The sequence below is a fragment of the Corvus kubaryi genome, unplaced genomic scaffold (genome assembly GCF_017639235.1).
Source record: "Corvus kubaryi isolate FWS band 111438036 unplaced genomic scaffold, C.kubaryi_AGA036_p1.0 37308, whole genome shotgun sequence".
Classification (NCBI taxonomy): Eukaryota; Metazoa; Chordata; class Aves; order Passeriformes; family Corvidae; genus Corvus; species Corvus kubaryi.
The window spans coordinates 7,093,241-7,119,363 of NW_024581096.1; the positions used below are offsets into that span (position 1 = coordinate 7,093,241).

Sequence of the window (26,123 nt, forward strand, 5' to 3'; positions counted from 1 at the left end):
TGATCTTGAACACGAAAGTTAATACTTGTGATCATTTTGCCTGCAATACAAAGTGATTAATATTCTCTGACTCATTTCTTCATTTGCCATAAGGTTTCCCCTCCAGTATCTGCTCTTCAAGACTCCTTTAATCTTTATTTGAAAGCCCTCACAAAATTGTTTAGTTCACCTTCTGGGAATACTGCTTAAGAACACCTATATTTCATCACAACTCTCTAAAAGATGATCTCAAGGGTTATTAAAAATAAAACAGATTATTGAAAAGCAGGGATCATGGGTACTTGCTCCAGCAGCACTATGACTTTATTTTCAAACAGAACAATCCATGGTAGCAATTAATGCATTTTGGGGACAGTAAGAGGACAAGTAATAGGGGCCCAATATAGAATATTGAGTTCCATTAGAAACCATTGTTTTTAGTGTGTCAATAGGTTGTTTGAAGCAAAATTTTTATTCTCTAAAATTTTATAGGTAGCTAACACAAATATACCTTACACTACTAAAAAAACTGTGAAATTATTATATTTCAAAGCAATTGCTATATATAGTATTAACTTCCTATGGATCATCTGATTTTCCTGCTGCAATGTTATTACTACTTTGAATAAAATGGTTGTGACAAAAAAGAGTTTTAGATGCAAAAGAAAGAGTTTTAGATGCACAAGAAAGAGTTTTAGACCTTTCTAGTTTGCTCAGAAAAAATACTGCTATCTGCGTACTCATTTTTTAGTTTATTTCACCTCAATTAAACACAAGTAACATTATTTTACCAATTCAGCTGGGGGTTTGGTTTCAGATTATCTTTCTCGTGTGTCTGGATATTTTAAGAATGCCTAACTCCTTCTCAATTACCTTGTTGGAAAACACTGATTATGCAGGCAGCAGGAACAGGACTTTGTGTACTTCCAGCATCTCTAAATATGCAGCTTAGGTTCATATAAACACCTCTCTCTATCATAACACTGTACATTACAGAAGCCATGAGGAGGCCTCTGATTTTCTTATTTTATGTGCGTTTCTGAGTCTTTTAGGCACAGTAGAAACCAGAACTGCTGCAGCTCAGTATCAAATAAACAGAGCTCATAAGCAACTACTGCACTGGTCATGTGCCAACAGATAACATAATCTGCAAATACTTGCAGTGACACAGAGGGCTGGAGCTGGTCAACAGTCGGAGGAAGAAGGAGGAGGAACAGGAAGAAGACGTGGTGTTACACTCTCCCACCTTGCTAGGTACTACCAATTTTGGTACGGCTTTAAAATGCTAACTGGGCTCATGGGAGAGAAGGGGTAAGAGTTTTCGTGGAAACAGGAAATAGTTTTAAAATGGATGGCAACACTGCATGTGCAATATCTGAAACTGGAACAGCTTTCCAGCATTAACTGTCAAGCTGAACATTGCACTGTGTACATTTATAAACACTTATATGTTTTTTCTAAGTTTCCCAGAAGGCAAACATTTCAGAGTTCTTGCAGGATGACAGCTAGAGTTCAGGGAATGACCTTGTATCTTGGAAATAACCCCTGCAACCACTCCCATTTGGCCATGAAATCTGTGAATCTCTGTGTTGTGCTGGCACTGCTGTGCGGCCACAGGTTTTCCTGAGAGCCCAGTGCACACAGTTTCACTCACAAGCAGAATGAGAACCAGAGAAGAAGAGAAACAGAAGCATAGTCCAGCACTAGCTTACCCAAATCCAAGCCTAACTCCAAGCTATCTCCAAGTTTCACCCCTGCTAATGGCATAAACTAGAGACAAATATCATCCCCAGTATTTGCTAAAAGCTGCTCTCTCCCTTTCAGCACGCATAGTTTTGCTCATTCCATGGACATTATTTGGCTCCCATTTTCCCTGCCTTCAACATTAACTGCAAGCCAAACATCTGCTTATACCAAGGAACCATCACTTCTTAAACTTGATACTCACAAGATAATTTTACTTTTGCTACCCCTGAAACTAACCTTGAAGCTGTTGCATGGTACAAAGAGGAAAATATAAGACAAAACAAGATTAACTTTTATTGTTTTAGATACAATTTTTAATCTATGCCAAGTGTGCACAAAGCTACTTTATTTTGTCTTTCATTTATCTTGCACCCCTCATAGCTTACTGGGAGTTATTTTATTAACTTATTTTTCTATATCCCCTGTAGATTTGCAGAGTCTGTGAATCTCAATGTCATACCTATGATGAAGGCCAAAAAATGCCACTCCATACACAGAAATTAACACTTAGAACTGACTGTTACTGACTGTGATTTTCAGAAATGAACATAGCTGTTAAACCCATTCCATTATTTGATTTAACTAACCTGTCATCAATACATGCCTGAGAAAAAATTATTAACTGGCATAAGCCAAGCTTAGCCCTCTACTTTTAATTGCCAACCTTAAATGCTTTAGGAAATAACATAATTTCTATTTCTCTTGTATTCTTTGCCTTATTTATATTTAATACTAACCTTAATCTACATTAAAAATCAGGAAGTCCTACTTGCCTTTCAAAGTTAACATAAACCATTACAGTAGGGAGTTACACAATGCTGCTTTGAGAAAATGCATGTGTATCTTTCTGAAACATCAGAAGTGAAGACAGCAAGGGAGTATCTGGCTAGCATCCTGCTAACTACAAATTTTTTTTTACTGTGATTAGACAGGATGCATGAGGCAAAGTGAAACAGAATATATCAGGAAAGAATGCAAGAAAGTAGTACTAAAATACTTGAGAATGCTTGTTTCCAAATAAACTGTATCATGGATAATGTATTAATTAAGGGTAATTTTCAGCCATGAGTTAAATATTTATTTTTACAAAATTTCCTTATGTGTCCTTGCAGACTGTCTTTACACAATACGATAGTGACTATAACGTAATATTTCTACTGATTTTATTATTCATCTCCCTAATCATTCTCCAACACTGTACACGAAGCACTAGGAAGTCAAATGAAGTTCAGCAGAAATGCCTTACCACACAAGCTGAGGACTGGCAGATCAAAGTGCAACAGGGATTATTTCTGGGAAATTACACCATGACAAAGCTAGTAACCAGCAAACTGCAATGTAGCAGAAAGCAAAATCAGAATTCATAGTGAAGGGCTGAATTCCCAGCTGTTGTCAGAGCATGTTTTATATTTTCTGGTTTCTTTTTTTTTTTTTTTTTTCTTTTCATGTATTTGCTCTTCATTGTGTTGTGTTTTGTTTTGTTTTCTAAACATGAAGATGGCTAATAGGAAAATAAAAGTAGAAAGGACCTCTTAGATCATCTGGCCTTTTTTCCTACAGGAAATTACAGGAAGTGATGACTAGATATGAAGACCAGAAAACTCTTCACTCTCATAGATGCCTCTCTGTGCACACTAAAACACTTCTCACTATCTAAAATTTTGATCCTTTCAACAAGAATCAAAGTTCAGAAACTACAGTGAGCTGTGGCAAGAGAGTTTGAGTGACAAACTCAGAAGTCCTACAAAAAAGCAGCTAGAGCTTCTCCAAGCAGGAAAAGGGCAAACTGTGGTGCATGCAGTCAGGGAAAACAAAAGCTGGGTAAAGAACTCCGCATTAGCAATGGTGCTGGCACTGAAACAACAGAGCTGCAACAATGGCAGCTTCTGTTAGGAAAAAAAAATTAAAAAAATTGCCCTCCTCAAAAGAAATGGCCATCCTCATTAAAATCAGAAAGCTTTGAAAATGTACTTATTTCAATAGAAATTCATACAGAAATGTGTCTTTTTGGAAAAACATCTTATTGGTCTGAAGGGGCAGAACAGACCCTCAGGAGAAAGGCCACTGTATTTGGTAACCACTGAGCAGTAGGCAATGATTTTTTAAACTATTTTTGGTAATGCAATAACTATGTGATATATCAGTAAGTGCACTGTATATTAAGGTGTCATTATCGATATGTGAAGTGAAACAAAATACTTTAAGACAGAAAAATCCCACAATATAAATTCAAAACCAAATTAATTTTAAAAATTGGAAAATCATAAGCACACAGGCACAGCTCAGCATGTGTCAGAAGACACATATGTGTAGGAGGAAGCATTTTAAGAGTTATCTACAACTATTTCAATCTTCCTCACCTGTGACAGATCTAAAACCAATGGTCAGCATTCTTCATCTCTGAAGAATGTACTGTCAGCTGCTGTTCAGGGAATGCACATTCAAGATGAATTTGGCAGGGTACAATCTGGCTTTATAAAAGACTATGTTTATAAAATAACAGAAATTTTAGTCTCAATTTAGGATTCAAATGCAGATGGCCTCTTGACAGGGAGAAACACAGCATAAACTGAATGGTTTCTGTGGTGTCTAATTACTTGTGTGGTGACCTGCTTAAACTTTTCTAATTGATGGGTTTTATTGGTATTCACAATTTTCCTTGAGTTCATTAAAGAGCTCCTGTTTTTAAATTCCCACCAGACACTGCGAAAGGCTTGAGCTGTGCTTGACTTGCAAGTTTGTCCTTATTTATGAGCATCACATGCCATCAAGGCTCATCAATGCACAGCAGACCAGTGCCCAATTATCCTGGATCATTTGTCTCTACACAAAAAGTCTTCCTCAGTGGTTTGTGTTACAGCATCCTAACTTGTACTAAACTCTTCAATAGTCCTGCATTCCCATTTGGACTGCCTTCCCTCTTCTCTCTGAACTCATCTCCAAGAAAAGTGAAAACCAGTACCAATTCAGCAAAAATTTTTCTCTCTCTCTCATTTCTATAGTTCTTACTGGCTCAGGAGATGCACCTCCCAGAAATACAGCTGAATAATATAACTGCATCTGCTGTGTTTCTCTATCTCTCCTTTCTACTCTTCGAGAGTGTACAGGAGGATTTTTAAAGCTGTGTTTTATATAGCACCCTGTTAATTTATTAAGGAAAATCTAGGAAATGATAAAATTTCTGGTGGACCTCAGATTCTGGATAACCTCTCTTGGGGAGAGAGGGCAGCCCAGCAGCACATTGTGTGGTGAGCAGCCCCACTCTGTGCCTGGACAGTTTTCTAATACAACACATTCTTGCTGCACAGTGAGGATCTCTTCACAAAAGCGTATGATGATGAATGCTCGCCTTGGACAGAAATAATCACCCTGATCTTATCTCAGACTGTTTATCTTGTTCCCAGTTCAGCCATGTCAACAAGAACTCTCTGCATGGACTGCAGCCTCTGCGTTGCTCATAGGAGAAAACAACTCCTACTGAACAACTTGAATCAGATTGACTGTTCTGTTTGGGTTTTTTTGTCTGCTTGGTTGGGCTTTTTTGTTTTGGGGTTTTTTTTTTTTTTTTTTTTTAAATAATGCATGCAGGAAAAAGCTCTGTTGTCCCAAGAAAAAGAAAATAGCCTAGAAATCAAGAGAACGAGACAGTAGAACATGACTCACCTTTTTCTTAAGCTTGCCTAATAATTTTTTGAGCGGGAGACTAAAAACGGCTTTTCTTCACTGAAGAGCCTCTAACAAGTCCTAGTTACTTGAAAATGAGCTGATAAAATTTCCCTGACTTTTGGAGCTAGGTCAGACATCATGCAGTTAAAGAACTAATGGTGAAGTGCCTATATACAGAAAAGTTTACCAGATTAAAAATATTCATATACTTAGGAGAAGATTGATTGAATTCCACGGCCATAAAGATCTTTTCCAACCTAAATGATTCTATGATTCTGTAAGACAGGAAAAGTTAAAAAGTTACTTTTTTTTTCCCTGCAATCCAGCACACATTATGCAAGAAAGTGATAGTGGAGGAGTTTTTATATCAAAAGCAAAAATAGAAGAGGGAAATATAAAACATAAATAGCTTGGGTGAGTTAGGCACCTATTGCTTCTGCTGCAAGCTTACAGAAAAACTGAGAAGTAAAAAACACAAGGCAATTTCTCCATATATGAGGCAAAAGCATTCAATTCACTACAGGCACATGGCGCACATTCTTGTTCTCCTTCAGTGGCTTTACACAGAAGTTGTTTTTTTTAAAAAAAAGAGATCTCTGATCTATGGGTGACTAAACACAATTAAAGCAGGCAAAAATGCTGTGAGAAGCCACCACAGCATCAGATGAGGGGTGGGGGTAGGCTGGAAGCCTACCGAGCTGAGGGAGAGGAAATGCCAAGGTTTTAATTCCGAGGATACAGCTTTGCTCTCCTCTGTCTCCTGGTCCCTGGAGGTAAACACTGCTGAGATCTCAGGGGTCGTGCATTTGCATGTGTAGCCAATTGCAGCCACGCGGTGCCTCTGAGCAGTGCGGTCACAAACGTCTCTGCTGTCTCAGTAATTTTGTACCTGTTTTTGCAAATTTTAACTGCAAAATGCATTTTCACATGCATTTCCATGAATTTCAGATTTTGACCTCTCGCTTTCTTTTTACTGAGAGAAGTGCAGTTACTGAGTATCAGTCTGTTGTCACTTAAGCAAAACCACCAGTTTGTGGCTATTTGGGTTCTGACACATTTCAGTCTATGGAGGATGTCACATCTGAAGTGCCTCAGCATACCATAATTTATATTATCTGGTGTGGCTTCCTGCTGTAGACTTAAAGCCATGTACACGCAAACAGACATTTAAGAGTTCAGTAGTTCTCAATTACTTTCACAGACTTACAGTCCTTACATGTAAGGACACTTTAAGCTTTGTGACTGCGGAGGCTGCAGAAGAGGAAACAATGTGTCTTCCACTAAATGTGCTTAGTCCCTGTAATTCGTTAAAACAACATTTCTAGAAAAAAAATTTTAACTAATTGCTCATCAAGCCCGATGTTGTGGTAACAACATTGGATTTCAGGTCAAATTTTATGGCTGAAGAGATGTAGCAGACACAGGACTTTGTTATGATTGTGTTACTAAAGACAGCCAAATACACCATCCCTTGAAAAGCAAGCAGTTAATACTGTATCAGACACAAAATTATATAGATGTAATTTAATTTAATTTAATATTAATAATTAGAACTCCCCGGCTCTAATAATTTGTTTTTGACCTTAACAATGTTAAAATGGAAAAATATCCCACATATATGTAAAGTGTAACAAAGATGCTGTGGGTACATGAAGGAATGAAATGTGAGTTAAAATTCTAGAGAAGTTGTAAGCCTAAGGAAATTGGTGTACTGGAGATGAAAGTAAAAGATTACTGAAAGAAAGACCTCAGGTCACATGGTGTTAAGGAAAAGAGTCTGAACCATCACATGCATATGTCTTTAGAATATCTCAACTTTTGGTCTGATAACCCCAAGCATTTATTTGTAAAATATAGGTCTAATATAAAAAGGAGTTAGCCAGAACGCATTTAAAAGAAATGTGGAATTATAAAAGAAATATTAAGAGTTGCAACATTTTTTACTTAAGCTTTTGGCTGGACATAAACCAAGCCATTCAAATTGCTTACCATTTGCCTTGTTCATTTACAAACTGTTGAACTGCATATCCAAACTGCTCTCTTGGTGGACCAGAAAATATTTTTGCTTCCAGGAGCCCAACATTGTAGGCTTCACAGCAGTTATGAAGAATGCCTGTTAAGACAAAGATTATGATTACCACAGAAGCAATTAAAGAAGAATTTTGATCCCAGTGAAAAAGGCTCTTCATCTGAGACAGCTCCCACAACAGAAGAAAATAAATACAGCCTTTGACACATGCTTGAAAAAACAGTGTTTTTGCTACAGTACCCTGCCTCTGTGAAATGCCTCTCTAGCACTCTTTACATGTGTTGTGATACCGTGGGCAGAGATCAATGACTCATTCACTGTTGGCCTTAACAAAAGTCACAGCGTTACTAATGTTTTAGCTGAATGGAGGCAAAATGTATGATTCAGAGGTCTGTTATCCTCCTTTACCTTTAGGCATAAATTAATCTTATGGCAGAGCAAACACATCAACAGCCTGCTGAGGTACATTAGAATCACAGAATCTTTTAGGCTGAAAAAGCCTTGCTCAACCACTGCCAAATCCACCAATAAACCATGTCCTCAAGTGCCACATCTACACATCTTTTAAATACTTGCAGGGGTAGTGATTCCATCACTTCCCTGGGCAGAGTGTTCTAATACTTGACAACCTTTTCCAGGAAGAATTTTTTCCTAATGTCCAGTTTAAACCTTCCTTGGTGCAACTTGAGGTCATTTCTGCTTGTGCTGTCGCTTGTCACCTGGGAGAAGATACTGACTCCCACCTGGCCATGACCTCCTTTCAGGCAGGTGTAGAGAATGGTAAGAGCTCCCCTGAGCCTCCTTTTCTCCAGGCTAAACACTCCCAGCTCCTTCAGCTGCTCCTCACAGGACTTGTGCTCCAGACCCTTCCCCAGCTCCGCCGCCCTTCTCTGGACTCCCTCCAGTACCTCAATGTCTTTCTTGCAAAGAGGGGCCCAGAACTGGACACAGCACTCGAGGTGTGGCCTCACCAGTGCCCAGTACAGGGGGCAATCCCTGCCCTGGTCCTGCTGGCCACACTATTGCTGATCCAGGCCAGGATGCCCTTGGCCTTCTTGGCCACCTGGGCACACCCTGGCTCATGTTCAGCTGCTGTCACCAGCATCCCCAGGCCCTTTCCAGCCCCTCTGTCCCAGCCTGTGCCGCTGCCTGGGGTTGTTGTGACCCAAGGGCAGGACCCAGCACTTGGTCTTGTTGAGCCTCACACCATTGGCCTCAGCCCATGGATCCAGCCTGTCCAGATCCCTCTGCATATGATCTGCAGCAGATCAACACTCCCACCACCCAACTTGGTGCCACCTGAAAACTGACTGAGCGTGCACTCAATCCCCTCATCCAGGTCAATGGAGATATCAAGCAAAACTGTGCCCTGGAGAACACTGCTTGTAACTGTCCACCAGCTGGGTGCAGTTCCATTCACCTCAACTTTCCATGCTCAGACAAAATGCCCTGACTGTATCTGCTAATACTGTTTATATTTTAATTTGTGGCACCGGAATAAAAATGAGATTATCTGCTGCATCAGAAAACCTAAGTTTTTGAGTCATTTCATTATCACACCAGAAGTCTTTGTTTTCAGTCCAAACAGTCTGAACAGTTGTCCAAACAGAAAAACTTAGAAATACAAACATGCAAGGTAGAACAGCATTAATAAATCGTGACACTTAATACTGCAACTCTACTTAGATGTGGTTTTGTTACTAACTGCTTTTCCCTGGGCACTAGGAATAATGGTGTGCCATTCCATGCCATTCTGGGGTGAACCAGCAATGTGGACTGGGGACAAAGTTGATTTTGTAGGACATGGGGGCCCACTCCTCATTCACAAAGGGCTTGATTTCTGTCTGATCAAGAAATAGGTGGATATCTAGGAGAATACCCACTGGGGCAGCTGCAGGAAAAAGGCCAGACTCCCCTGAGAGACTCTGTTGTAAGTAGGCAACTCCTTCCCCAGCATGGAGGTGGAAGGATTGAGACAACGGTGGGATCCCAGGAACAAGCTACAGCCCAGCTGAGAAACACCTTAAAGCTCCTGAAAACCCTCCAAAAATGACAATGATGGAAGAAATCGTGGCCTGTGGTTGCACTGCGAAGCTGGTCCCTTAGGTTCCCAGGTGAGGCAGGTTCACAGAGTTGCTCATGGGTTAAACAACATCACTCATGTTTCCCCCTCCCTTCCTGTGTGCCCAGACAGAATGAGTTTTATCTGCTTTACACACAAATAGGCCTCACCACGGTTATTTAGTATGAGTCATTGTGTTGTAAAGAAGCAGCCTCTTCCATACTCCCTCATAACAAGGACCTTTTAAGGAGAGATGGCATCTTAAAAATATAAGCTCAAATTCTAAACACTTCTCTAGTTCTAATGGGCAGAGAGCTTACTGTTGGTATCACTTTCTCCCAGGTCCCAGAAGCAGTTTTGGAAGAGAGGTTAGCAGGGTTTATGTCAGCATAAAACAGCCCTTCACAGTAGCTGAACTGTAAGAGTAATAATGACAGTAACATCATAGAGAAAATATTAAAATCACAACCACAGGTTTGCAGGCAAAGTTCATGACCTGTAAAAATTGTCAATGCATTTTGTACCGTCGCCCACAGAATTCAAAACACAAAGATCACTAGCAGATGACTAAATACAACTCTAAAAGAGTTACTACTTTTTTACCACAAATTCAAAACAGGAAATCATATATTAGTTATCTCAAACAACCATTATCTACAGTCAGCCTCTGGAAGGCAAGGAGTCACCCACTGCTAAAAGTATAGTTCCTTGAGAAACATCCTTAGAGACAAATATATTTCCTGAGTCATGCCATTTAAGACTGGAGAAGAGAATATGTACAGACTCATTACTCTGTGTTTTGCAATCCTTTTGACACTAAACACAACCTCATATAATCACAGTTTATGTCTGGGTTTTGAGGAGAGAGAAGAGGTGTATTGAGATAGAAATTGAAAATTGCTGGTAATTCTTTTGTGATTTAATACACTTTTATTTTATAAAAACATTTTTTTCCATGTCATATCCTGTGTTTTTTTCTGTCTGTTGTTAAATTGCATTTTCCTCAGTCAGAAATCAAGCACAATTTAGCAATGTCCCATTCTCAAGAGGCCACAGGAAACTATAACACAGTGCTCTCCTGCATGTAAATACACAAGAACCCTCCACATTATATGTTGTACAGGAAAATAAACCCTGGCTTTCGAACAAAGAGACAGAAGCAATCTAGAATGATAAACAGTTCCAGTCTGACCCAAAATATAATGACATTTAGAGAAAAACTCTTGACTCTCTGGACTGTTACACACTTATTATCAAATCACATCACAAGCCAAATGGTAACACTGTTGAACATCTGAGTGGATTGGACAATTTTGGTGCAAATACATGGAAGATGTTTCTAATCTATGTCCAAGATGAGAGTTTTGTTAAATTCTAAAGGCAGGGCAAAAAATTCCTCCAGAACTGGGTAAAACTACAGGTAAGCAGGTATGACAGCCAACAGCCTGAAGTAAAGTCCCCATGCTGGTTCAAATTCTCCTGGGGTGCTGTGACAAGTCAGATGGGGTCAGCACAGTGTGTGCTGGGTTATGTGTTGCCTGTTCATCTCCTTGCTTGACCTCCCACCGCTGTGCAGCATCCATCCCTGGACCTCCCAGGGCCACTCCTTGTGGTCCTGCTTTCTCCAAGATGGGAGCTTATCCCAAGGAGCAAGGGCATTACCTGTCCCTGCACTGGGAAACTTCAACTCCTTGTAATTACTCTGGGCTTCACCACAGCTTACAGAAGCGATGCCCTTTTACTCTTCCCAGTAACCCACCCCTTCTACTCACTGAACCATTTTACCCATCCTTCCCATTTACCACTGGGGCATGATTTTATTCTTTTTAAACAATTGCACTACTGCAGCATCAGAGCACTGCTCTTTGAGAGCAAAAATGTCCAACTGGAATAATGGAGAAGTGTCTGCCAGATCACAGGTCTCTTCAAAGCTGCCTCTATCATGTTTGCTTTCTGGACAGGCAGACAGTTGAGGACAGTGACAAGAGAAGAGCAAAAAAAGCAATCATAAAACCCAGCCTCTGAAGATATACTGTTGTCTGCAATATTCTTACAGATCAGCTTTGCCTCTCACTCACAACTGCTTTGCAAAAATCAAAGTAGAAAGGCTGGCAAACACAATCTGACTCAGCACAATCATTATCAAGTGAGCCTAGTTTCAGCATATTTCAGTCACATTTTAAATTCCACATTTTTATAATAATTAGCAGGTTTTTTTACATCTACTCCACACAAATCTTAGTTGGTTTGGGCTTAGCAAGTTTATACTGGCAATAATGTACTGGGCATTTTTCCTGCCATTTTCCTCCATCTTATATGGTGCTTACACTGTAAGAACATCTTTTATCCATTTTGTACATCTGTCTTAATATAGTATCCAGAAAAAGAAACTCGAGCATTTGCAGCCAAAAAAGAGAAAATTCTAAGTTTCTTTTAAACCTATTTTAAGCCTGTGCAAAATAAGAGAGTCTCTCATGCATTAAAAGGGTGCCAATCATTGAAATATCTAGGTTCAAAGTACTGTATATTCTAGGCTGGAACGATTCAGTATCTGTTGCTGCCTTCAGGCAATGAACTTTGATAATTTAAGAATCTTGAAATAAAGAAAACTAATTCACTATCTGGATTTTAATAGCTTTTGGTGACAGACTTCTACTTTGTGACCTAGTGATCATGATGAAAGATTAGTCAGGCAAGTAAAAATCCACTTCCTAACTTCTGTCTGTAAATGGCACTTTATTTACAGTCAAGTAAACAGACTGTGTGGAACAAAGGAAGCCAGATACAAGCCTAAAGCTTCTGAAAGCCCCTCTGCAGACTTCAAAAGCAGCAGTTCCTCTCTGCTGGGAAGGGCATTTGGGCAGTTCGGTTTAAAGACAACGCAACACCTTCACTAAGCAGAGTACTCCCAGCATCAAGATTCAGACAGGAAATGCAAGAAAAAAAATCATAATGGGATAAAAGAAACTATAATCTTTCTAATAAATTCCAGTATCTCTTCACATGGTATTTTTTTTCCTGGGAATTACCATATTTCAGCAACTGCATTATTGCAGTGTGAGCCATGGGAGCTGCAGTGTAGGTGTATAGCTGGTTTTATGCTTTAACAACAACATTTTTTTTTTTCTCCTAGCAGGACAAAAAATAATACGTGTCATGACTGGGCACCTTTAAGCCTCAACGTGTGGGAATTCTTCTGTAACTATAAATGTCATGCCTAATGATAGCTCTAATGCCTTCTGTTTGCTTCATTCTGCTTGCAGTACAAGCTGAAGCAAGTTTTAATGAAGTAAAACTCATATTAGGTACACCCAATTCATAATTGTTTTGATTTTGTGAGCAAAGCTTACAGCTTAAAGGGATCAAGCAGAAAATATCTGTTTGGTAATCAATCATTTAATGTTATGATTATCATAGTTGTTTGATTGAAACCCCTTACTCAGATTAACCAGCATTAAAAAAAATTCAACTGGATGAAAAAGAATGAAGTCAGATTTTTATGTATTTGATTATTTTGTTTGCTGAAATACATTTATAAAATTCTAATAGAATATACTGAACATATTATTAGTCTGTATTTTGTATCATAAGTATCGTAATAAATGTGTCATTTTTTAAACTCTAAATAGTAAAGATTGAATTTTCAACCACATTTTACTACATTGCAAAAGTGATGTTCCAATTTAAAATGGCAATATATTAAAAAATACCATAATTACACAGACTTGGTTATGCCAAATGTCACCTCTCATTGAAATATCCAGTCGAAAAGAGGCTTTCTCTGCTGTTGTTATTTATAGCTTTCCATCAAACAGGTCTAGCAAAGACAGTATCAAGAAAAAAGAAGCGACAATGGAGTTTGACCACTGAGTCTGTAAGGATCCACCACACACTAAGTACTAGTTTTAAATATATCTAATATTAACCTTGCCAGTAGGGAATGTCACCTTTTTTCCTTACTGTTATGGTGTTCACTTCTTTGAACAACTACTAACTACAAACCAGAGAAAGTTTGTTACATAACCCAGCTGAGTAACCCTTTGTCTTTGTGAGTGAGCATTTGTGTCAGTCACAATGCCCGGAGTGCATCCTTGGCAGCTCCCCTCCACTTGGTAGCACAGCCACAGCTAAAACCACTGCCCCTTGTGCCAGCTCCAGAAGGGCAGCTGACCCTGAGAAACCTAAACTCAAAATCAGCAGCATGCTGAGGGATTTGAGGGTGGAAGGGATACGCATGTAGTCACCAAAGTAAAGCAAGGCCATGACCTGCATTATACTAAAACCATGCACTATGGTTTTTCGTCTACAAATTGCTATTGGGGGAAAAAATGAATCAAGAAAACCCCACTGGATTATTTGTCTGCTTCCTGAAGCAGTTTCTTAGATTGGCAGTCACTAAGATGTGTACTGCTGGCATTGCCTTAATTGCTCAGTCTAGCATTTTTAAAAATATCTATTCATTCCAGAAGAGGGCTTTGCTCTGCCCTTTATGTTATACTGCTCCAAGAGAGCCACTACAAATTCCATGAGGAAAGTTTTTCCCTTGGTCTCAAAGACTTCTATCTCCAAAGAACACCCATCAGCAGTGCCCTAATGCCTGTCAGACCCTGCTGGGGACAGAGAAAAGAAAGGGGTGGGAGGGATGAGAGAACTTGTAGCTGTTGTTTTCCACTGACTTCATCTCACAGTGGATGCACACTCTGGTTCAAGCTTTCTTCATGACTGAAAGATTTCTAAGTGCTCTCTTTGGGGTAGATTTTCAGCTATTTTCTGTTGTTCAAGGTCTCACTGGATCTCCTTAGTTATCAGGGAACTTGTAAAAGCACTTTTGTCTCAGTCTCATGCCCAGCTGGTTATTTTTTCATCCCTGTACAAGTTTGCTGCAGTTGGCTCACAGATTCCAAAGTTAGAGAGGGAGTACAGGCACCTACAGATACCCCTCACACTATAATCACCTACTGTCCTTGAAATATTAGAAGGTGGAATGAAGGCAGGAAGGGGAAGCAATAAAGTTATGAAAAAGGGCAGTGAAGTAGTATTTGCTTTATATTAAATATATTTAGTCTTACTTTACTGTTTTTTATTAAATGGAACAACGTTTTGGTGTAAGAGTAACATTACTCCCTTATTATTCAGAATGTATATTATCAGAACAATAATCCAACTGGAATTAATCAAGTATTCTTACAGAAAAACTACCCAACTTTCATAATACATTATGTTTTGAATGCTTTATTGACAAGACTGTGAAAACATGAAGAAACAAACAACCAGCATGCAGTTAATTTAGTCTTTTGAATTGCAATAGGGATGTTCTTCATCATGGCTTTCAGAAGCCACTGAGCAATTCTCACTGCAATGAGCTAAATCTTCACAAAAAAGTGAAGATTTTTTTCCTTTTGTAATGTACTAGTCTCCACTGTTATCCATTTTACTGTATTGGCATGTGCATTGTGTGCAGGCACAGGTAAGGGCATCAAATCAAGTTCTCATGTTAGAAGAGCAATTCTACATTGGTTTCACTGTTTGGGACTTTCCTTCAAAGGAACATAAATACAAAATATCTTTTTTATCCATCTTTAGAATACTCACAGATGGCACAGGGAATCCAACCCAACAAGCAAGGAAAATAAAGGACAACTTATAACTCCATCTGGAAAGGTATATTAACATTTACCCAGTACAGTCAACATAACTGAAAAAAAAAGTCTCATTAGTTTTCTCCTTTATATTCACTTTTCTATTTTCTGTAATAATTTTTTCTTCAATACGCACACCCACGTGGATAGATACTCACAATGGCATCTAGATAGCTTGTATACTAAACCAGCTGTTTTATAATCACGTTTAATCTGAAATTTAAAACTGAACAGATTTCTTATTGAGAACAACCTCCTAAATAGACACAATGTGAACCTCTGACAGGAATTGAAAGGAGCAAACAAAGTCATTGGCAAGACACTGCCTTTTGTACTGGAAGTAGAAACATCGTATAATCCTCACATCAGTTTCTTTGTTGCTGTTTCATTATGTTTACAGAAGCTTGAAAAAGGCATCTTCATTTTACTACTTCATCTACTTGTTTAACTTTCTGTTATCTTGAGACCAAGTTTTTCTTCACAACAGCTACAGTATCTCAAACTACTTAATAATTAACAGAAATTATAGCATTTAGAGTAGAAATAAATTATAGGCAAAAAAGCCTCCACCAAATCCACCACTCAGAACAAAAGAGAAACAATGCCTCATTTAGTAACAATCCTCCCACCCTTCTTCCTCCCCTCCTTTCCAGCGAGTTTTCTTGGCTTATTTGGCTGACTGCTTCTTCTTGGAAATAGGTCAGCTTCCAGCCTGAGAGCCTCTGCGTGTGTGAAAGCCTGAGTCACTGCCTTTCACTTGCAATGGTTTGGAATGCAAGGAGCTGCACTGAGAAGTTATCAATAACCTGCTATAAAGGCAGCACGAACATGATAGGACATGCATTGTGACTGAAATGTTGGACAGACTGTGGTAACACAACTAGGAGCTGTCTACTTTATTGTTCTAACACCACAGCAGAGCAAGAGATCTAATTAAACTTGCCCACTACTTCATTAGTTACTCTACAAGACTTGTCTTTCTCCTGGTAACTCCCTACTTGTGGCCCAGATACTGCCCTCCTTGGCTGCCAGAGCAGACAAATAAACTGCTCTTCATCTGCAGTTAAGAAATCCAGACAACCTACAGTACACGCAAGGACTGATTCCAAAAAAATGCATAGGAGCAGTTCCTGCAGGACTGAGAACTTCCTATGAGGTTTTAATAAAGACAGCAAGTATTCAAGCCATCTCAAATGTATTATCCTGGCATGTTTCCATCCACGCTTTCAGTGGGGAAAAGCTTTATTTTACAGAAAATTCACCTAAGTTCCATCTTTTTATTATGCCATGCGTTTTTTTTTAATCTTGGTAGAAACAGGATTGTTCAACTTTGTCCTTAGAGTATCACAATTTTTTCTCAAGACCACAAAGAGATTAAAAGTATGTGAGGCTAACAGGCTGTACACACATATATGTTGTTTATGCAGTTGTCACTGGCCTTCACAAGTAATGATGGTAAATACACAAAAAAAAAATATGCATGCCTCCCTATGATAAAAACTGACTTTCCAAGTGGCATTTCACTCCAGCAGTTTCTCTTTCCTTGTGTCCATGCTATCAGTGGTTGCATTTTGTCTTTTTTAAGCCAGGAATATTTCCAAATATAGCCAGAGAAGCCTGAGCCACATTACAACTGTAAGAGAGGAAATGTATGTCATCCCACTGAAAGCAATGTTACTGCTATCTGTATACCCCATTTGCCACATTTGCTCCTCTCAGCTGCTATGAAAACATGATTGTACAAAGAAAAAAATGCATATTTTCACACAAATATCAAGAAGAAGGGAAAGTAACCACATGTGTCTGTACTTCCCTATCCATATCACACTCTAGGCTATTACAGGGTATTATAACATATTGTATTATGTGTTATATCATATAATATCACTGTTAAATGTGACCTGAAAGGCTAAACTAGAAAAAAGCTGAGGGATCATCCATCCATCTGCCACTGCAGTGTCACAGCCTGAAGCATGAGGACTGCAGTGGCTACAGCGACCATGTCATCATGCCATTTTTAGGACACCATGTCTAAGACCCTGTTCCTCCCTCACAGCTTTTGAAGCTAGCTGGGAGTTTAGCTCTCTGCACTGCTCATGGACAGCCGCAGAAATAACAGTAGCCTCAGCTGTAAAAAGTTTGCTACATCAGTTTCCTGCAACAAGAAAACCTCCAAGGCACCACAGGATATATAATACAATACTTGGAAGAGCTATAATTATCAGAACATTTGTTCTCCTATGCCAGAAGTAATGACTCCTTCTCTCCTTTGATTTTAATGGGAGCTCATGGCTGGCCATCCTGAATGGTAGGCAGGTGGTCCCAATCACTCACCTGAAATTGCACTTTAATGCACCTTGAAATGATCAATTCTGGCACCAGATAGTGCCTAGGCAGAATTTGGGCACATTAAAATCAGGAAAACAATCCAGGAAGCCCAGAATTCAGCAGCTGCCTAACCCAAAATGAACCTAAAATTACCTGTCACTTAGGTTTCATTACACGAAGTTGCACAAAAGTTTAGAATATGAATCAGGTGTAGAAACAGCCCTAAGAGCAAAGTATTCTACTGTTAACCTATCCTACTGTTAACCCACTCTGATACAATAGTAAGAGGCAATGAAGGATTTTTAACTTAATTATTTCTACTTGAAATAATTAAATTATTTAACTAAATAGCTAAGTAATTTCTTTTTATGCACAACAAAATTACCGAATGTAATCGCATGGGTAGTTGGTCCAAAAGAGCCAACTCGGAACTCCTCCCACGTGAGTGCCCAGACATTAGGCCACAGACAAGATGTACCTTTGCCTGTCTGTCTGGAAACATGAGTATATGTCCCGGGATGAACTGAGACCTTGTCTCAATATACAGAGTAGAGGCTGCTTGTCTGACTGCTTTATTGCCTGGTAGCAAAGAGGCTCCTGGAAAACACTGAGAGGTGAATCTACATCACTGCGAGACTCAAGGGAGAACTAAACCATGTTTGCCAGGTGACTATTACCATTACTTATGAAGCAGCAACCTCTTGAAAAAAAGCTGAACTGGATGCCTGTCTCCCAAAATTCCTCCCCCTCCTTGACCTCAACAGAAGGAGGCACCTCATGCAGGTGCCTGAGAAGGATGGAGTTCAAACACCCTTGATCCACCTCTTAGCTGCAGGAGTCTTCCTGCTTTGTAAGAAGTTGGGGTTTTGTGCGTTTTAAAGTGCTTAGTCCAAGGCACCTGACCTGCACTCTGGGGCAGGGGGACCCTGTTTTAGGTGAAGTGGGGCTGCAGCAGGCACTCTCCCAGCCCTCAGCCCGCACACCACACTGCGTCTACCCAGATGCCAGCGGTCAGGTTGGTGACATGCTATCTGTAGTCAGAGCTCAGAAGGAAGTTATCTTCTTTATTTGTAAAATGCAGCCATTGTACATTTCAGGGTCAGAAAGAAGGGTCCACGTACATTTAAGAAGAGTTTTCTGGAGATAATACTTGCTTCCACAAAAGCAGAACAGCCGCTTTTTTGTCTTCACAGAACCAAGGTCTATTGTAGCTCTCAGCTTCTCAGAAGTACAAATCCAGAGACTCAAGTATGTCTTTTACTGTTCAATATGATGAACTGGCTTTTGGCAGCTTGGAAGGGAAAACAAAAAATAATAAAAAACCCCAACCAACCCCTCCAAAAGAAAGAAAATAATAAAAAAAAAAGAGTAGAGACAGTGAAATGAAAGAATATTTGGCTAGAGTTAAATGGATAACTATTATTAGCAGAGCTACTGAAGGACTACTATGTGAGTAGTGCTGCTGGATTTTTCTCTGTTTATAGTTTTGCCCATCCTAGTAAGAGCCCATTCTCAGTCATTTCTCCTATTTTATATTTGACCTATATGTATTTCAGGCATGTTTAAATGGGAATTTTATTTGGTGAGCATAGTTAAAGGAAATGTCATCTCACTTAAATTTTTTCTACTCAGGAAAAGGTTAGATAAATTATCATTAGAGGAATTTCAGCTAAATCTGAGTTTAATGTCTATAAATTCAATCAGTTCTATGTGCATCTATAGTACTGGATATAAAGAATACTAAATTTTATACTACACAGTAGGAATATTGGATTAGTTTTCAAATTCATTATTATTAGACTGCTATCATTGTCTTATTAGAGTTTACTGTTAAGAAAACAGAATCACTGAAAAACTATTTATTAAAATTTTAGTTTTTTAGTTAACAATTAACGTTCTCTTCAAATAGAAATTCAAATAAGAATACAGGCACAGAGACATTTGAGTCACACACCCTCCTCTGCAGTGATATTTGGTATCTAGGATGTGCTAGTTGCCTCAGGACAGAATATTCCACTTGCTGCTGCTTTGGACAGGTGCCTCAAGGGGATTATTTTGTATTTTACTCTTATTGCAGCACGTTGGTATTAAGATACCAGGACACAAACTCTTGACATAGGTTGCCCTGATTTGGCACCTACACAGACATTTACTCAACTAAGAGAACGGGACCAGACAAGAATAAATGCAGGCCTGAAATGTAGTAATTTACGGTTTTGTTGGTTTATCAAAATATGCAATGAAGTAGAATTTCTTACCCAGTGTGTTTTCACAGCTGAAGGAAAACACGAATACAACAGTCTCAGAAACTGAGGAATTATGAGAAGTGACTGCCGTGCATGTGGAAATTTAGACACACTGATAGCTCATTCCGCTGGTTTACCGGCATGCAGCTGCCTTACTTCAGGCAGCACAGAGTATGGCACAGCAATAACACCCAGAAAGTCCTGGGTTAACAACTTCTAGTGACAGTATCCTTAGCTCCACTAAACATGCAGGCCTAGCGCAAGTCAGCTGCTCCTCTGTCAGGTAAGAAGATTTATCTTGCAGCTGGCTGAGGTAGTAATTTACCAGGTAATCCAATGGGTGAAGCAGCCTGGTTGTCTGCAGTCTTGTCATTACACACAGCTTTGTATTGCAGTCTTAACACAGCATCAACCACTGCGAGCTTTCTTGCTTAAGGTCACTCACGTTTGAGACATATAGCTAGACAGGAAGATGGGTCAGCTGTCATATACATAAAAGGTAAGAATCTAATTCAATCCTTCACAGCCATCCACCCCCCACTCACCTCCCCATCCTCAAACTCCAGTATTTCCTTAGGTATTTCTGCTGTGCAATATGCTCCCTCCCTGAAGTGTACTGCTGACAGTAATTTTTCTCAGTATTTCCTCATTGTCTGTTATTCTCTAGAAATAACCAACTACATTATCCAAGGAGATCTGTGTGATTAAGAAAAAAAAAGGCATAAAACTGAATGAAACAAGAGAAGAATTATAAACTTGGAAGCAGGTTGTAAAGGGCAAAATAAATCAGGAATAAAGCAAGATTTCTACCAGGGCTGTGCATAACTTCCAAGCCCTTCACCCTAACAGCAATTTGAAAGGGACAAAAGAATCCGTGACATTCATCATGTGTGACATTCAACCATGCAGATGCCATTCAGTTGCACACAAAATGTCTTTGCTCATCCTCCATTCAAAGAGGCTGTGTTGATCCTACTTCTTTGCCTGCTCTTTTAAGTTCTGAATGGTATGCAAGCCTTATTCTATTTTTACAGCATATGCATCTCCAGGAGAAAATAAAATTTTCTCCTCTAAAGATCCCAAAATGCTACTCGGGGAATAATTCAAAATAACAATTACCAGCACTCAGAATATTAAGATTATTTGTCAAGTCAGAAATCACAGCCTGATTTGGAAGTGAGGGAAATGCCTATGTTGAGTCCACTAGATGCCTTTAGTATTCTCCACCTCCAGAAAATTAGGGCAGTATGAGCAGCAAGAAGATTATTGCATGTTGCTTCACAAAGATACATGCTCACACTCAACCAATATAGACAGAGGTATCACTTATCTTAATTCACACTCACCTATTTTTATTACCCTTTTATAAGTGCCTTCAGAAGGGGTATGTCCCTATAACTATTTAGCACAGATATATGTCAGTCTTTCACCTAGGGGTTTATAAATAAAAATCCTTCTGTGTTATCATTTTTAATAGAAAAAAAAAGCACCTAAGGCTCAGAAAGTTCTCTGATGTCCTTGACTAATTTAAATTGGAACAGTAGAGCCAAATTATTTACACAAAAAATAAGCTTATCAACTTGTTCTGTCTTGCTGCACAGGGTCTGAAATCCCAACACTGTGTAGTATTGCAAGGCCAAAGATCTCTATGAGAAAAGCTCTAAACATTAAAACTGCTAATGGAAATGTCCTAAGCCAAGCAGATAACATGTGTTGGTATGCAAGTGCATGGCTATGCCGATGAGAATCCAGCCTGTGTCCTGTCTGCATTTCAGCATGGTCACCATGGAAATGGGAACCAGCCTGCACAGAGTCTAACAAAGGAAACCTTTAAATGGAAATAACAACACTAGATAGAGGCTACACAAGATTTCTGCTGGGGAAAACTACTTGCTTTACTCATCTGAAGATGCAGAAACTCCCTCTTACCTGCATTAATCCTAAAGGAAAGTACTTTCTTCACACTTAGCTTTACAGACATTGAGGCATTACACTTACTAACTCCAGTTATTAGCCCTCAAGAAAATACATTACATGAAGTACACGCAAACCCCACTTTCATTCATTCAAAATTACAATAGTGAAGAAAGACCACAATGAATAATATTTGTATAGTGGCTAGGAAGCACAATGAAAACAAGGAGTAGCTGTACTTTTACTTAACTTCTTAAATTAAAGTTCTGTGACACTGAATCAAAAAAGCAAGGAACAATTCACAGGTTGTTCCAGAGAGAGGCAGCATACAGCTAAAACTTTTTGGTAGGATCTCGTGTTGACTTTGACCAAATTATGCACAAATAAATATTAACCGTTAATGTGTTTAGGTGTCAGATGGTAATACCCTGTATGCTTTCTAAAATAAACATAATACAAAATACAAGTCCTGTAATGCAGTATGAATGAAGCCTTACTTCAGTCTGCAATGCTGTGAAAGGCAAAACTCCAAAAATAATACGTAGTAGTGCTCCCACTACTTGCTACCTCAGAAAAAAGGAAAAGCTAGAGACAGCTTTACTTTAAGAAGAATCCATGTTTGAGTCCTGCTTTCAATCCATCTCCAGATTATAGAGTGATTTTTAACATTAACATTACTCACAAATATGATAATAAGACAGCAAGGTATCAAAAGGTGATCACAAAGAAGGAGAAAGGCAGAAATCAAAATAGTCTGTACAGACTTAAGTTAGTGTGCATGTGCATGTGTTAAAATCATGTCTTGCATTTTCACCCCCACTTTTAGCTTCATTTATTGCACCAAATGTTCAATTTTCATTTGCTTTTCAGTTATCAGTTTAGTACTTCCTGCTCTGTACATTGCCATATACTTTTTATGTATGATTTTAACTTTATCATCTTCCTTGTGGATTGTTGCCTACATATCTTGACCACAAACATTTAAGTATTTGCAAGTGACAGAGGATTTATTTTTCAACCCTCAAGTGAAATGAGAGATCATCCTTAGCTCCATTAAAAAACCAACAACAACAACAATAAAAAACAACAAACCAAATGTACTTACCACTTTTGGATATCTAGTGATACAGCTAGAACCCCTTTTTTTCCCCATTCAAATTGAAATTCACATTTCCATTGACTTCAGAAACAGCTGTGAATACAGAGCAGTTTGCGTGTCAAGATGTACTTGCACAAAAAGCTCAAGCCAGTGGAAGTGACAGCTACCAGTGAAAGGGACTTTTCCAGCTTTCCTCCCTCCTCTGGCCATGAGTTCTGACTGTCCCCTATGCCAGCACTAACAAATAAATTGCTCCAGTGAGCAGGATCAGTTTAGCTCATCTCCAAAACTAACCTGGCTCAAAAGGGGGAAAAAATTAATCAAGCAAATGGGTCCCTGACCTGTTCCCCAGCCTAAGCCATAACGATAGCACAGAGTAACTGGTGGAAACATGCAACCAGGAGTGGACAAAATGTCCTTATAGCGTCAGCTCCACATTCAGGTCAGCTTAACCAGATCGTGAAAACGCAGCTTCAGTTTTGAGAACCCCTGGCTGAACAAAGAGAAAGAGAAGAACACAAAAGCTCCAACCACATGTCAAAGATTTGAATTAAATGACTCATCTGAAATTGTACTCAGCTTTTGTGGAAAAAAAAATAAAAGAAAGAGAGAGAGAGAAAGAATCCACTTTTGTAAGAAAAAAAAATATTTCTCTCAATCCTATGTTTCATCTTCATTCATTAGACCACTTTCTAATTTCAAAACTAAGCAAGGCAGAGGTTCCAGCTCGTTCTCTGGTCACACTATCTTTCTCTGTTTTTAGGCGGTGACAGCAAGATGCACTGATGTGCAAAAGAGACAAATCCAGGTGGCTAACTTTGGGCACTTTCCAACTTCTGCATGTTAAATGCCATTATCACAGCTTCCATCCCAGTTTAAACAAAAGCGTACTGAAGAAAAAGAGTTTGTAAGTAGGGTTTCCTCTTCCTCTATAGAGGCTTACTGCTCATTGTTTACAAGGTCCCCATCACTGGAAATCCTCTACTCTACTGAACTTTTTAGAGAAATACACTCACACCACCCAATTTCAGATAGACCTGTTTTCTCCTTCAGTCTGCCTGGGTCCCACCGGGAGATTTGAGAATCCATGGCACTTGTGGTACACCTGTAGTTCAAAAGGCAAAACCCTTATGTCGCTGCAATTTTTCATTCCAGAGTTAAAGAGTTCAAGGGATGTGTACTTCACAGAGTGGAGATTTTACAGATGTGCTAAGAGTTGTACCATTCACAGCCTGGGTTGCTGGAGGAAGGTGCATAGTAGGCTTCAACATGAAGGCCTGCTGAGATAGTATAGATGAGGCCAGCCCAAATTTTACTTCCTCCCCTAGGTATGGCCCTCCAACACTATCAGTTGATAATTCACTCTGAAGTGAATGACTCTCATAAAAAGGAGAACAAGCTGATTCATCTGAAGCCCAGGAAGCAGTTAAGAGCGTGCAGTACAGTCAGCAGACTACCATCCAGAAGCAAACTGGAAAGCAGAGTGACTTAAACAACAATGAATATTACTGTAAAAATAACATGAGAAGTTAAGAGAGAATGTTTTTGTGTTTGCAGGTGTAGACCTAAGACCTCACACAGAAACATCTGACTAAGGTGCACAACAAGGTGGAGATAAATTAAGTTAGAATCTAGCTGATAAAAATACATTTCTTTCCAGAGGAATACAGTTTTGCAAAGACTTGTTACTTGGCCAAATTTAGGTAGACAATGCAAATAGCACCTTCCTGCCAAATTTCAAATATCTCCTCTGAAGTATGAGGGCACTAGAGCTTTCCAAAGAAAATGTTAACAGAATTGAGCCCAGGAAAGCTACTGTATTTTCCACTGGCCTCACTCTCAGAGAGAGCTGGGCGGTTTTGGCTTCGACTTTTAAGAACAGGATAAGGAAAAAAAAATAGATACTTAAAATGTAAATTTAAAGAACTGGACATGGCAAACCTATCAGCAGCATTTAACAACAGAAATGTTCGTGCTCTGTTGCATGGGTTGCCCTGTTAATGCACCATTTATTCCTTTTAATATAATCTACTTCTCTATGCTGTATACTTTTTGGTCAACAATTAACAAGGTTGGTAGCAAAGTCATATTATCAAAGTGGTAGTTCTGTTTCAAATCTTTTCTTCTTGTAGCATCTACGAAGTCTTAGTGACTTTCCAGACACAAAAGTACACATCAACCAAGAGTAACCCACTACTTCACTGTTGCACTAATTTTAGTTGAATTTGGAGACACAACAAAGCTCCCCCATGTGATCCATTTAATATAGATGATATTTGGGAAGTTAATATAGTGACATAAAATCAAGTCTGGAATAACTTGGAATATTTTCTTGAAGTAATGACTAACTCAGCTAAGATATCCCAATTAAATTCAAGAATATCGCCTTTGAATGTAAACCAGTTCACTAAAATTCAAGCAATTTGAAAATTGTTGTGGAGGAGCTACAAGAGTACCACCATAGAAGAACTCCAAAAACACTTAGGGAAAACCCTCCTGTGCTGAAACTTTATTTTCCTTGCCAATTCTAAAAGATCAAAAAGGCCTGAGCAAGTATTAACTTGGTAATTACATCTGCTGACATCAAATGTCGTGACACATCTGAAATCAAAATTATGACAGCTTTCAGGTGTATGAATTAAGATAAATCATGGATAATGCCTGAACAAAGTAGACCTATCCCACTTCTGTCATGTGCAATGCCAGGGGAATCCTCCTCTCACAATCAGTCCTTATCTTCTGCTTTCAGCACTGCTCTACAAACCTTTGCAAGTCTTAAGACCCCATGAATTACAGGGAATGTTGATGGTCCTGGTTTGCAGTAGCTGTAACCAGGAGAATAAAGGATAGATTAAGCAAAAGTACAGGGTGGAATGTTTTGCCCACTGGTACTTTTCAGAATTTTTCTTTTTTTTAAAAATGCCAGGTTGTTTGTGTACTGTATATCACATCACAGGTTAATATTTTTGTATTTTATTTCATACCCTGCAGCCACACATTCCACTGCAGTGTTCACTATAGTTACTGAAAGAACAAGTTGGAACAGCTCATCAGTGAAAACTCATTTTCATGCTGCCTCTTCGGTGACTTGCTAATTAAGGGTTTGTGAGAGTATACAGTAATATTAAAACTCTGAAACTGCCTGGGAATTTGCTCATGGCAAGTGACTATGATTGCTTATAGTTCCCAGGAAAATATATGTAATGGTAATTAAGTTAGCCAAGAGAAGAAGGAGATTTCAAGTTTCCCTATCCTTTTCCAAGGAGCGACATCTGCCCAACAGGGTAGTTACAGACCTAGAGGACTCTTGGAAATTAGGAACACCATTCACAAAGAGAATAACATCTTCGTGTTTAAAAAGATATAATCATCGTGTAACCCTAAATTCACACATCGGACTGCTCCCGTTCCCGCC

The 26,123-nt window shown here is 39.0% G+C and overlaps 1 protein-coding gene across 1 annotated transcript in view; it reads right to left on the reverse strand.

Moving 5' to 3' along the window:
- ITGA2 (integrin subunit alpha 2) overlaps positions 1-26,123 on the reverse strand; it is a 67,767-nt gene that overhangs the window by 41,242 nt on the left and 402 nt on the right. The window contains exon 2 of the mRNA XM_042028369.1: positions 7,381-7,504. Coding sequence (XP_041884303.1) covers positions 7,381-7,504 — 124 coding nt within the window. The remainder of the gene's footprint in view (positions 1-7,380; positions 7,505-26,123) is intronic.